The sequence below is a fragment of the Perca fluviatilis genome, chromosome 20 (assembly GCF_010015445.1).
Source record: "Perca fluviatilis chromosome 20, GENO_Pfluv_1.0, whole genome shotgun sequence".
Classification (NCBI taxonomy): Eukaryota; Metazoa; Chordata; class Actinopteri; order Perciformes; family Percidae; genus Perca; species Perca fluviatilis.
The window spans coordinates 19,248,445-19,261,967 of NC_053131.1; the positions used below are offsets into that span (position 1 = coordinate 19,248,445).

The 13,523-nt window shown below is 41.1% G+C and overlaps 2 protein-coding genes across 3 annotated transcripts; both read right to left on the minus strand.

Moving 5' to 3' along the window:
• Positions 1–2: 2 nt before the first annotated feature.
• On the minus strand, positions 3–6,364 carry lrr1 (leucine rich repeat protein 1). Its single transcript, XM_039785757.1, has 5 exons — positions 5,719–6,364; positions 3,076–3,174; positions 1,641–1,893; positions 806–1,271; positions 3–700 (listed from the first exon to the last, which is right to left on the minus strand). Exons 1-5 carry the CDS (start codon positions 5,899–5,901, stop codon positions 445–447), a joined length of 1,257 nt encoding a protein of 418 aa, XP_039641691.1. The 5' UTR covers positions 5,902–6,364; the 3' UTR covers positions 3–444.
• A 2,371-nt stretch (positions 6,365–8,735) lies between these two features.
• On the minus strand, positions 8,736–13,507 carry LOC120549153 (transmembrane protein 151B). Of its 2 annotated transcripts, none has more exons than XM_039785820.1 (2): positions 12,833–13,507; positions 8,736–10,734 (listed from the first exon to the last, which is right to left on the minus strand). In XM_039785820.1, exons 1-2 carry the CDS (start codon positions 12,950–12,952, stop codon positions 9,106–9,108), a joined length of 1,749 nt encoding a protein of 582 aa, XP_039641754.1. In that variant the 5' UTR covers positions 12,953–13,507; the 3' UTR covers positions 8,736–9,105. The 2 variants fall into 2 exon arrangements, with proteins under 2 accessions (XP_039641754.1, XP_039641753.1); XM_039785819.1 differs by having other exon boundaries at positions 8,736–10,737.
• Between the last annotated feature and the right edge of the window lie 16 nt (positions 13,508–13,523).

Consider the following 13,523-nt stretch of genomic DNA (forward strand, 5'->3'; position numbering starts at 1 on the left):
AATGATGAATACGTTTATTTTATTGATTTTTTTCTTCACATGTATATAAAAATTGTGGGTCATTAACACCATCAAAACCAACTCCCTTTAGCAAACACTCAGAGCCTGAGCCACTGTGTTCAGAAAAATAAAAAAAAACTTGAATTCATCTAATTTCTTTATACCCATGCCTAGTAGAAGGAGGTCAGTAGGGCTACCTGCAGTTTTCTTTAAGAGGTAGGAAGAACAGGAAAGAAGATGTGTGACACTGAAAGTGTAAAACAGGCTGCTTGAAGTAATTTTAATAACAAAGCTCAACAGAGTCAATATTGTCCTTTCATTTATAGGCATTACCAGAAAACTGTACCCTCCGACAGCATCTCGTAGCTTGCAATCCATTTCAAAATCCACAGCAATTTCCAGGCGTTAGTGTGTTTCCTGTCAAACGGAAGAGTTTGTTCTGCCTCATCTGATTCCTCTCTGGAGGGAGTTGTCTAAAAACTTTGAGTAGCAGAAGAGGGAGCAGAAGTGCTGATGCACGGGAGCATCTGTGCCACCCATGTCGTCCACCAGGACCACTGTGTGAGAGACTTGGTGCAGGTTCATGCTGACCGCCGTCTCGATGTAGAAATTGATGCATACGCGGCCGCAGTCGCAGGTCTTGGCTACTTCGAGGTCCCGACACAAGTGGGCAGGAATGAGGTGAGGTCCGTATGGTAACCTGCGAGGTCAATCGGAAAGATACAATTAGGAGTGTGCTGTAAGAACCACAGTACCAGTGTTAAGATACAGTATGGTATATATACTGAGCATGTTTAACTCTAACCTGAGGTTGGCCACAGCTCTGGAAGCCAGTTCTTGAAGTGGAAGGGGGATTGCAATTTTCATTGTGTGGTTAAACGGGTTAAACGGATTCCCAAACAGGTCCAGGTTCTCCAGACTCAGCTTACGGAAGTCACTGGGCAACACAGCTAGCTGGTTGTGCGCCGCTGACAGGAACCTCAACTTCGAGAGACGGCCGACGTGGAACGGCAAACGGACGAGCTCGTTGTCGTCCAGCTTGAGGTTCACCAGTTCTTTGAGCAGGCAGAAGTGAGCGGGGAGGGACTGCAGTCGATTCTGGCTGAGGTCCAGGAGCTGGAGGGTCCGCTGCAGTGTGGACAGGCAGAGGGCCTCGCTGAAGGCTTCCAGCTGGTTGTTGTGGAGGATGAGCTCAGAGAGGCAGCTGAGGTCACCGATGGTGGCGGGGAGTTTCTTGATGTGGTTGTTACTGAGGTCTAGCTTGCGGAGAGCTACAAAAACAAAGAAAAATACCACTACTTAAAAGGGCTAATCCAGCTATTTAGTATTGCACTTAAATACATTTAAAAAAAAAAAAAAAAGTGATCAAAATCGAAGCAGCAGAACGCTTGTCCCAAGGTCATAAAACACCAGATCCTACATTTTCCATCATGCAACTCGTCAAGGTTATTTTCTCACAGAAGACACTATACAACTATTTTCGCGTTTAGTAGGACCCCTCCTTCATCAATGCTCTGTAATCTTCTCTATAAAAACAAAAAGGGAGTAAAGTGCAGAAACAGAATGTAAATCAAGCACTACTCTGTAGGCCAAAATATAACCACCAGTGTGTAGTTAACAACCCCAGCAACTCACTCTACCTTTAAGGGACAGCATCCGCATATCCACCCGGGACAGTTTGCAGTAGGAGACCTGCAGCTGCTCCAGAGAGTAGGGGAAGTTGGAGGTGAGGGGGTAGTCCTTCTTGGAGACGATGCTGAGCTTCTTCTTGGGTTGTTCTACGTCTCTGGCGCGAACTGGAGTGAGCGTGGAGAGAGGAAGGCTGCCCGCGTCACTTCCTCTGTCTGCCAAACGAGCGGCTGAGAGGAAGTTCTTTAAGCTGTTAGCATCGGCCTACGAATGAATAAATAAAGAATGAATGAAGTTACCGGTGTTAATAGGTAAGAGAAAAAGCAGACTCGCAGTATCTTCTCAGGTGGTCGTGTATGACCGGATTCCTTAAAATATATAACCTAAATTCACTAGCCTGGAATATCTTGACACACTTCTTTTGAATGCACACGATGAACTTTTTGCTGCTGGGAATAAAAATGTGAGCGATTCTGAATGTAAAGTACAGGGATTAGACACAATATAATGAATACCTGTACAGTACAATATTATCCACAAAATACACACACACACACAAAGAGATATTGGGGTGTTGATTTAAATGTATGGTCAATTTGTTTACGATTAAAAAAATGTGGCCCTGTAGTTTAATTAGGGTTGGGCGTCGAGAACCGATTCCTACTTGGAATCGTTTCAAAAATTACGATTCCATCGGAATCGTTTCTTTATTGGAATCGTTTGGAGGATTTGGTTTCAAATCTGATCATGGGTTCCAAATTTAATATGCGCAAGTTTTGGTTTCCGTAGCGGCCAGGCGCTTGTTGTGTTGCAGCCTTGGAGCACAGTCAGCGGTGCTCTAGTGTGGCTTTATTTTACATTGAAAAAGGCCCGTCAAACTGCAACCCACCTTTAAATCAAAATAAAACTTTCCTCTTATTTGTGAAATAAGCATGTGACCCATTTCAACTCCACCACTCAAAGAATCGGAAAACGAGAATCGATAAGAACCGGAATCCAAACGAAGAATCGGAATCAGAATCGTTAATATCCAAACGATGCCCAACCCTAAGTTTAATTGTAGTTTGGTTCACACATTTTCCCACAATTTAGGAACTTCGGTTTCTTCTGTTTATCTGCCTAATGTGGCATCAGTCTGTGTGTGGGTGTGTGTGTGAGTGCATTTCTTTCAACATGACAGGATGAACTATGTTAGGATCTAGGTGAAAGGTCACCACTGGTCTCAAAACAGCCAGGAGGGATTTACAGCAACTGGAAACAACGAGGCTTCTATGGTGACTGTCCAGGCATCAGCTGCAGTCAAAACAACCAAATGTGTCTGTCTAGTTGTGACACATTTTTCAATGAAATAAGATTGTACCTGAAAATCTTGATCTGGACAAAAAAACAAACAAAAAAACAGTTGTGTATAGTTAGACTGTAAATCCACCATGTTGGATGTCGTACCTTGCTTAAACAAATGTCAACAGCAGGTTCCTTTAATCTCACAGTGGCCTTGCCTTCCGCCACAAACCAAGTGAAGAACTTCTCTATGTTGTCTTTCAGCTGCGAAAGAGAAAGTTGGCAAATGTCAGTGATGGAAAAATACAAGAGTGACTCACTGTCTCAACAAGTGTAGACAGGAATACTGAAAGCATTTGAACCTTTTCGTCAACATAAAGGTTTATAACTTTACAGCGCTAATTTCTTTTGAAATCAGAAGCTTCTGAGGAGCACCTGAAGGCAGCATTTTGAAACCATGAAAACAATACTTCTTGGGTTTCCAATCTAGGTCTTTCTGGGAAAGATAATGAATAACTGATTTATTATGTGACGGGATTGAGTTAGTTGAAAACCAACAACACAGTCAAAGTTGCTGGAATGTTTTTATATGCATTATTTGATACTGTCCATTTAAAAAAGAAACTAGCACAAGATCTGACAAATAATAATAATTATAAATAATAATAATAATAACAACATGATAAACTCATTTTCTGTCTAGTGTAAGAGCTAAGATAACCTAGAAATCTAGACGCACCCTGGCGGCAGCAAATTTAATTTGCAGCCCGGGGGGTCTAGACACTTGTTGACTTGCGAGCTGGAAAAACCAAACACTGGTCAGGCCAATCACATCGTGTATAGAGTCGGTGGGCGGGCTTATGGTTGCTGCTGATGGGAACAGCGGACTTCTGGAAGACTTGGAGTTAAGCTTTTCTTTGAGAAAAGAACGGCACTGAAATCATTCTTAAAAAAGGATGATGTGTTTGGAGTTTTGCCGACCATATACGGCCAAAGTTTAATCTATCAACTACCTTCGCTACCTTCTTTGTTGCTCTGCCTGGTTGTAGAGTTATCCTATTGCGTGCAGAGAGAATTTGAAAGACAACCGTTTATCCCGCCCCTCGGATTGAGCCCTGTCAATGGTGAGTTCCCAGACCCAACATCTTGATGTGGGTCTGGCTTGTCAGGCTAGAGCTAAGAGCAATGTAGTATGTAAATTGGATGAAATTAAAATGTTTTTTATGTGTATATTAAGTCTTTTTTTGCATCCAAATAGTAATTCTCTTTTTTGAAATGACAGTTTAAGGATAAAATGACAAAAATTACAAAGATGACAACAACAACACATCGACACAACACTGGTACATTAACTCAAACATAAATTATACAGCACCACAAACAAACATTTTTTGCACATCTTTCTGCTCTACCACAGCACATCATATAACATTTTTTGCTGCTTGTGACAGTCTTGTGTTTTTGTCTTGTGATATTGTTGTCGTTTATTGTTTTAGTGTAGTAAAACATATCTGTTGAGCACTTTTTTTTACTCATGTGGTAGGAATGCCTTGTCTTATCTGTTGTTCATTTTTTCATTCTTCACCGTGGGATAGTGAGAAAAGAACTTTCGATTCCTCTGCATGTCTAGTATATGTGAAGAAATTGACAATAAAGCTGACTTGACTTGACTAAAACATCAATGAAAGAGAGGAGGGGGATATATTCATTCTCTTGAGTTGATGTTAATGTGTAAATGTCTGACGCAACCAACAGGTAAGTTTGATGATTTAATGGTTGCTTTTTTCTTATTCTAAGTACAACTTTGCTCTTCAAGTCCATCAGAGGGCTGATTCAGGCAAATTTCATCTTTTTGTTTAAAAAGAAAGAACTGTCTGGCGCAAATGCATGCTGGGAAAGGGTCTAAGAGTCCCCTGCCTGGATGGATGGACTGAAATATAGACAGGTCCTATAGACCGAATTACTGTGACGTCGCGCTAATGCAAAAATCATTGAAAATTGAATTGCGGAGATATGTAAAATCTGCAAACTTGTTTATTTCTGTTGTCATTTTCAACAGTAACTAACATTTATCGATTTAAACCAAATCTAGTGTTACGAATGGTAGCATTTCACCGCCAGTCGGACTGACTGCTAGATTGGTTGGTGTCATTTTCTTTTGTCTGTAGCCCCAACAGGTAAATTAGTTCTCCAACCTAACGTTAGTGAAAGCGTTGACATATGAAAGCATCAAACATACATTTTAAATGAATGAAATGAGAGTATATCCAGTTGTTCCTCGTCCCTGTTTGCTCAGGGCCGTTAAATTGTATGTACGGGACAGGAGTTTTCTACCCCAAAGTTTTTGTAAACAAACACTGTGATTGAGTTTACATATTCAGAAACAGTGCCTTTAAACGAGCCGTCAGGACTTCTGCAAGTTGTGATGTCACAACTATGCTATATACAGGTAGAAAGTGGCGCTACTGTGCCGTTATAGGCATTCCCCGGCTGAAAAGACGGTGCAGAGACTCCGAGTAAAGATGCAGAAGACCCAGAAATGCTGACCAATCAGAGCAGATTAGGCTTTTAGGGAGGGGGGCTTAAAGAGACAGGCACTAAAACTGAGCTTTTCAGACAGAGGGTGAATACAGGTATATTCCGACAGACACTATGACATTTTTTTTGTTTTTTGAACATTAAAGCATGTAAACATATTCTAGTAGAAACCCAAATACAAGTATGAACCTGAAAATTAGCATAATATGGGACCTTTAACAAACAGCAGTAGTACAGTACAGACAATCAACAATAACAACAGACATTTACCTTGTACTTTGAGCCTGCTCTGTCTTTAGCTGTGCAGATCATCATGTAAATGTTGTTGCGTTGACTCGTCTTGTCCAAATGCTTACCGATGGACAGCACAGCTCTCGCCCCCTTCCCTCGACTTTTCATCCCAAAAGTTGGGAGCATCCGATTTACCACCTCGACATCACACTGCAGCTTCATCGCAATCGAATACTAAAAAAACAAACACTTGAAGCCCGAGTCAGAGTGAACTAAAGGTTTAAATACCAGAGAAAAATCCAGAAACTTCCTCGAAAAAGTAACGATAGCTAGTAAATTACTGGTATAGACATATATTCGTATGTATCTATATATCTAGCTATGAGTTATTGGAACTACTGACACAACAACACACATAGCTACGTCCTCGTCACGTATGTCAACAACCAGACCAGCCCTCTGTACCGAGCTGCAGCTGCATCTGAACGCCTGTCGAAGACACTGCATACAGCAGAGGATACTAAGCCTTTAGTTGGCAGCTGCGGTGAGCTTGACAGTGTTAATGAATTGTTAAGAGGATAAGTTTTCGGTTGTCAGTTGGTTGGTTAGCTGCTGTTAGCATAATCTCGCGCGCGTGGGAAGTGACGTCATGGAAGCGCTCGTTTTTTTTCAGCCTGGGCGTAGAGCCAAGCGTAGAGCAGGAGAGTGACAGACCCCTTCCTGTTTGTCTTCATTTGACTTTTTATAAATGAACAATATATATTATACGTGGTGGGAAGTAACTAAGTACATTTACTCATGCACTGTACAATTTTGAGGTACTTTTTGGTAACTTTAGTTAGGCTACTAGTTACTATTCAGATTCAGATAAAATAATACAAAATATAATCAACGAATTAAATATTATTTATTATTAAGGAAATCCCAAACTAGCAGTGGGCCCGACTACTATTTTTGTCTATGAGTAAATATTAGCCTAACTAACTAGTAATAAGTAATACAATGTAGCTTCACTTTACCAGCTGCAATATTAAAGTAATATTATATACATTATTCTGAAATGGGCCATTCTGCATAATGAGTACTTTTACTTTATACTGTGGGAGAAAAACCCTCAGCTAGGCCAGATGTCATAGGATCCTCTCACACATTTCATATCTACTACAGGAACAACAAAGGTTATGCAAGTAACTTATGTGCTATGATTAAAATAAACATATAGGTTCTATATTAATTATTTAAATAACCGAATTATATTGTAACTATAGGGAATACCTTTGATTGATCTGGTGGTGTTTGTTTCTCACTTTAAAAAAACTTGCTTAAAGCTTTTATCAGCAAGGACGAAGGATATAACTCTAGGACTCTATTCATTGAAAAAAATACAATTGCTGACGTATCTGTTTTTTTCAGTAAGACACAGACAGTCAGACAATCAGACACACAAATATATATATATATATATATATATATATATATATATATATATATATATATATATATATATATACTAATTTGATCATATATAAACAGAAATATAAAGTCTTTAGCAATTGTGGCATCTAGTGGTCAGCAGAAAGAAAGACTTCCCCAAAAACTATACCAGGGAGAAACATTTTTTACTTCACGACATTTATTTGACAGCTGTAGTTACTTTGCACAATCAGATTTTCCATACAAATAAAACGGGCATTTTATAAACATAATGCATTGTTATAGATTGAACTACTCAGTATTTAAAAAAGTAGTTAAAATTGCCTCCAGATTAACCAACAACAGCATTACATTGCTGCTTACTCATTAATGCATCTGTAATAATAATCTAGAAAAGTAATATATATAATATTATAACATTTACAATAATGTTAGGTCTGATAATATTTTTGTACTTTTACTTAAATTTGGGGGGCAAGACTTTTCTTACTTCATACTAAATATTTTTGAAGTATTGTTTTTACCTAAATACTTTTTCCACCACTGATGACGGAAGTTTATTTATTTCTCCCCACAATGTAAACAAAAATCTTCTAAACTCCGGTTCCTAAAAAGTAGCCATAAAGCTTAAAATGAAGGTTCATCGCCTGAAAACAACCATGTCTACATATGTCAATAATTACGTTTATATGCATTTTGAAATCTTAAACAAGAAAATATATCAGGTCCCAGAGTTACATGACAAACTGCCTTACCTTGATGATCACAGAATAAGAGGAATTTACCGGTACAAATCATATCAAAAACATTGTATTATTGTTATTCATAAAAAACAACAGGTTATACTTCTTCTCTTTCCTCTCTTCTGCTTTATTTCTTTATGTTGTTCCTGTATTTTGCCCAGATGGCTCCAGTTGAAACATCATGCTGAATTGAAACTTTTGCTGGCATAGATTAGGTTTATTTGTACCAACCGCCCTATAGCAACCACAATGGAAAGTTGTTGGTTGAAATCATTGAATGTCAGCGTAGTCATTCCAGTGTTTCTTCCCTTGCAGCTGTACCCGAGGACGGCAGAGGAACCAGTGAGCTGTGAGTCTGAGAGTGTCTGACATTGTCACCTCAGATCAACATGATCACAGGAGAAACTTAACTCTTATCTCTCTTCTTTTTCATCTTCTAGATCAACACACACATTTGTTTGCAACCTTAAATAAAAAAATAAAATAGCAATTTGCCACAGTGATATAACCCCATCCTGTAAGATGACTCCTTTAATGTATTTTCCACATTTAAAGTATTCCCTTCAATCTGGTTATGAGTAAACTGATTCCTTCAGGACTTCTTTTATTGCTTACATGTTGTCACTTTATGTTCCCACTCATCATATCCCTCATCATTAAAAGCTATATGGTGTTTTCCTTTATAGTGTTTGGTTTCACTATCAAGGAAAAGACAATTTGGTATTAACATGCAACTTTTCTTATTTCTTGTATTATTACATATGCCTATAAGTGGCACAATCCTCACACATATAATAACACATACAAGGCCAATGTAAGAACTGGTGAAGTTTTGCATCATGTGGTTTTTGAAAAATATAAGTGATGAAAACAGTAGGATGCTGAGGCCGTGCAGTTTTAATGTATCAGTGTTAGTATGCACCATTTAGTTAGTTATTATTGACATTATACACACTGTAGAAGTTGCTGCCACAAGGAGGGTATGGCAATGCAGAGGTGATGCATTTAAACACACTTCAAACATTTTGTCCCACACCTGCAGACACAATTTAACTGCAATAATATGGACATGTGCAATTCAGTACAGGGAGGGACTATTTGACCTTTTGGGGACTGTGTAAAAAACGTTTCTTTTATTTCATATTTACAATGGAATTTCCTGAAAGAGGTCCATAAATCTTCATTAGTGTCATTCTGTCTATGGAGCAAACAGTGACCAACACCATCCATCATTACTGATTTATGTCCTTCACAGAGCTGTCTCCACACAGGACGACCCTCTCCGTATATAATATCGTCTCACTTCCCTCCCGTCCTCACTGCCACAGCCCTCAGACCGATGCACAATGAGCACTGGGAAGAACCGGGCGTCCCTATAAGTCGGGGGACTATCGCTGAGTGCCAGCTGGCTGGAGTCGGACCTGCAGCACTGCTCGTCCACGCAGCAGGGGTCAGTCAGGTTGCTGCTGTGGCTCCTCCACAGAGCCACGGTGCGATGGGAGCCGTACATGCGGCAGAGAGAGAAGCGAGACGTGTCTGAGGAAAGGTGCGAGTGGAGCAGCGCTCCCCGGCAGGAGAAGATGGAGGAGCAGCTGGAGCTGGTGACGGGCCTCCTCCTGCCTCCTCCATCACCTCGTCCATTCGGCTCCCTGCATTGCTCGCAGTCCTCCTGGCGTTGTAGAGCGCCGTAACTCTGAGCAGTCTGGCTGCTGTCCAGAAGGAAGCAGTTTGAGGATGAGGTGCATTCAGTGTCTAGTAATGAGTTAGAGTCTGCTGTGCTCATGTTTATCAGCATGGCCTCTGAGTAGCTAGGAACCACCTGACGGTTACAGCGTATGTGCCACTCCATTTCAGTGCTGTCCAGTGTGTCTACTCTGGGAATAACACACCCAGTATTATTCCCCAAAGGCCTGTCTTCATCCAGAGGAGAGGGGCTGCTGTGGCTGTACTCTGACCCAAATAGTTTCTCTATGCGGTAGTGCACATAAGCAGTGCGGTACTCTATCAGCACTCTCAGAGGCCAGGACAACATCAGCAGAGCTGCTGGCCAGAAGGCAACCTGGGAAGTGTACCAAGGCATCCTATCTGGGTCTACATAGGCTAGCAGGTTTTCTCTGAAGTCCACATTCTTCAAGTGCATCCCCTCCCTGGCCTCCATGTAATCATCCAAACCCTCAATTTCAGAGAAGAACCTGGCTCTCTGGTTGAGGTAATCATTTTCTGGGCCGGCCTCTGTGAAGCTGAAACATTTGGTGAAGCGCAGGCGAGTTGCTGTATGTCCCTCCAAGCCTCTGAGGTCACGCGATACATCTTTCATCCCACAGTGGCTGTAGTCAAACTCTCCCTCAGCAACATGGGTGTTCACTCTCTCATGGTACACCTGCATGGTGGTGTAGGCATCCCCGTTACGGTATCGAGTGACTTGCCGAGTCCGTCGGACAAAGTGGTAGCTGATAGCCTTCCACCATATGCAAGGGTGGGCCTGTCTCATCCGCAGCACGCGCTCATACACACTGTACACGTCTGCTTTGCTCTGCAGCTCGCTCCTGGCTCTGCAGTGCCAGCACTCCACCATGTATACGACATAGAGCATGAACAGAAAGGCCAGCGGAATGTAGATGTAGCCGTCAGAGCAGGGGCTGTCATGGTAGATCATTGAGCGTCCTCCAACGCCCATCCCAGAGGCCCCCCGCACGGAGGAGGTGGAGGAGGCCTTGAAGGACAAGGTGAGGTTGGAGTTGAAGCTGATTTTGGTGACTAGGGTCAGCTGACACCAGGTCACCGCGCCTAGGCAGCTGTACATGAGCAGAGAGAGCAGCAGGCAGCGCCAGTGGGACTCCCGGCAAACACAAGCACTCAGGGACTGCTTTACTGGATGCTGCTGCAGAGAGAGAGAAAGTAATGAGGAAAAGGCACTTAGAGAAATGAGGCCCTAAAACCTGGGGGCGACATGCAGTGGAAATGCAAAAGAACGTGACTGCACTAATAGACTGCCAAGTTTTTCCATACCTAAGCACAAAGTAAATCAAACTAAAGAAAGCTCAGTGGAATTAAATTAGGGTCCCTGGGAGGCTGCTATGCAAAGCAGCTGACATAAATAATTAAGTAATAAGTAATTGATAACGCAAATAATTGTCAGATGCACCCCAACATGACACACTAAGGCTTGTGTATGCATTCACTTACAGAATAGTGGTCAAATATAGTCTATATCTACTCAAGAGTAATTTAGTAACATTTTGAAGTGTATACATTATAGGGAAATATGACACATTAACATTAAACTACCCAACATGTATGTATGTAAAATAATTAAAATGAGCTCCACCTGGAAAAATGTTGCCTATATATTAACAAATCAGTAAATATATTGAAATAATATAACATTCGCTGCATAAGTAGTAGCCTATTTTAACATTTTGTTAATAATACTTTACTACTTTTGCAGTAGTAAAATGCTTGTCTGTTTTTAAACAGACACACACACACACCTCTGATCTATATTAATCTGCTGAGTATTGGGTGGTTAGCTCAAGGCAGACAAACAGAAAACAGAAATGCTCACATTTGCAATACTGACCAGAAGTCGAATTGTTCCATTCATCAAAGACACACTGGCCTAAAGCTATTTAATCAGTAACACTAACAGTAAAAGAAGCTAGAGCATAACCCTTTACTGCAACATTTAATTAGTGCATCTGCAAAGGAGGGTAGTTTGGGAGATTCACACATTCAAAATTTGATCCCATATTGTCAGTCACATTTATTATGACTTCTAAATAACTTTATGGTACTTTCTAATATCTTTGTCTGGTTCGTGTGGTGACAATCGTCCCCATGAGATCCTGTGTTCTTGTAGACTACCTCTGGTGTTTTATGAAGCGATTTATGCTGACAACCAGCCAATCCATTACTGCACTGACACAGGGGTGGGGATGTCATTTTGCTGGTTCCATCTCAGTTATATTTGGAACAGAGATTTAATTATTGTGTACCAGAGAAGACGGACTTTCCAGTAGTCCAGGCCCCATGACTGTAGCCATTACAGACTATAGATTGTACTTATTTACCTAAAAAAAAAAACTATGGGATGATTTTTGATCATGTCTTTATACACAAGATGTGCAAAAATCCTTTAAATAGTTTGTCTAAGTACAATTTCTAGTTAATTTAAGGTTATACCAATCAAAACAATATAAGCCCTAACCATACTAAATATGTTGGCTAAAGATAAATAGGACATTTGTAAAAAAAAAATTAAAAAAAGACACAAGTTGATTGTAACAAAATTGTACTTTAATCTACTCAGCAGTATAAAATAGGACTTAGCAGTTACATGAACAATGAGGTAAGGCAACTCGTGCTCTCTTACTATCTGTGCATGGCTGGCTGCACACAACCTCCCAGATGGAATCACAGTAATTACTCCATGACAGTAAAGACAGAGGGCATAGTGGAGCAAACACAAACACATTCACCTATCAACGCTTAAAATTATGGTTCGGCTTTGCGGAAAATAATTGTTTGCTGGTTTAACAACTCTCTGAATAAAATGCATGTGTTTGTTAAGGTGAGAGTATCTTTCCACATCACTGGATTCTACAGCCACTATGTGAAACAAATGGACTATTCTGACATTTCAGCAAGCAGAGAGGCTAGCTGTTCGGCTGCAGGTGGAAGGTTGAGTGGTGATGGCACAGAAGAGGATGGCAAGACACAGAACAGAAATCAAAATGCATGTGTTTGAAATCTAAGCTATATATATTTTCAAAATAATTTAATAAACTAAGGTTAATTAACTTGCATCTATTTGTTTTGCACAACAAGCATGGTTCAGAATTGCTGTTATTTCCTTTATTTATTTTCCAAAAGTAATCAATTGATCAGAACTATTCACAGTTGATGTTTCTTCATGTTTTTAAGATTTTAAAAATCAAATAATGAACGCCTGGCATGTACAGCTAGGCTACACCTACCTCCTCCAGGACATCGCTCTCAGCCGGTGAGTCCTCTTCCTCCTGCTCCTCTCCCTCCTCAGCATCATCGGGAGCGCTGGCCGCCGTGTCCTCCGCAGAGTCCAGATCGGAGGAGAGCATGCTGCACTTTTCGCATGTCAGAGACAGATTATGAACTCACTCCTTTTTATTCACTTTCTGTGCCCCCTTCAGTCTCACACCGTCTGGGCCGGAGCCAGCAGGCTGCTGTTGCTGCACGGAGCGGGGATCCCGCGGGGGTGCCGACTGGCCGGACGGAGGGGGGCGGGGTTGAGGGATTTCACCGCAGCAAAGGCAGCAGAGATTGACCATGATGCAGTCAGCGAGGCTTGTTATCAATGTCCAATATAAATTACATTTAAAAAAGCAACAAAAAAAAAGCATCACCCTCAATTTTCATCCCTATGGTTCATCCAGATGCCGGTGCACTGTCCAGTGTCCTGGAGAAGGGAGGAAGGATTACGCGAGATGTAGGCTAGCCATAGACAGTAAAAGAAATGTAGCTTAGGTATGTGGTAAACCCTGCGAGTTTACACAACATAAATCAGCTAAGATGCGTTAAAATATTCGCCTCAACTCAGATATATAGTGTATGCCCCCGAAGCCTATTATTTAGGAGAAAGAGAGGGATATGGGGGGGAAGTCGCTACGCGTCCCTTTCTGTTTATTCTGG

Excerpts from the sequence above, each read along its gene's own strand:
- LOC120549153 (XM_039785819.1), bottom strand. The coding sequence starts at position 12,952 with ATGCTCTCCTCCGATCTGGACTCTGCGGAGGACACGGCGGCCAGCGCT. Across the intron at positions 10,738-12,832 it reads AGAGCGATGTCCTGGAGGAG|CAGCATCCAGTAAAGCAGTC; the intron begins GTAGGTGTAGCC and ends CTCTCTCTGCAG.
- lrr1 (XM_039785757.1), bottom strand. The coding sequence starts at position 5,901 with ATGAAGCTGCAGTGTGATGTCGAGGTGGTAAATCGGATGCTCCCAACT. Across the intron at positions 3,175-5,718 it reads GAGCAGGCTCAAAGTACAAG|CTGAAAGACAACATAGAGAA; the intron begins GTAAATGTCTGT and ends TCTCTTTCGCAG. Across the intron at positions 1,272-1,640 it reads GCGGATGCTGTCCCTTAAAG|CTCTCCGCAAGCTAGACCTC; the intron begins GTAGAGTGAGTT and ends TTGTTTTTGTAG.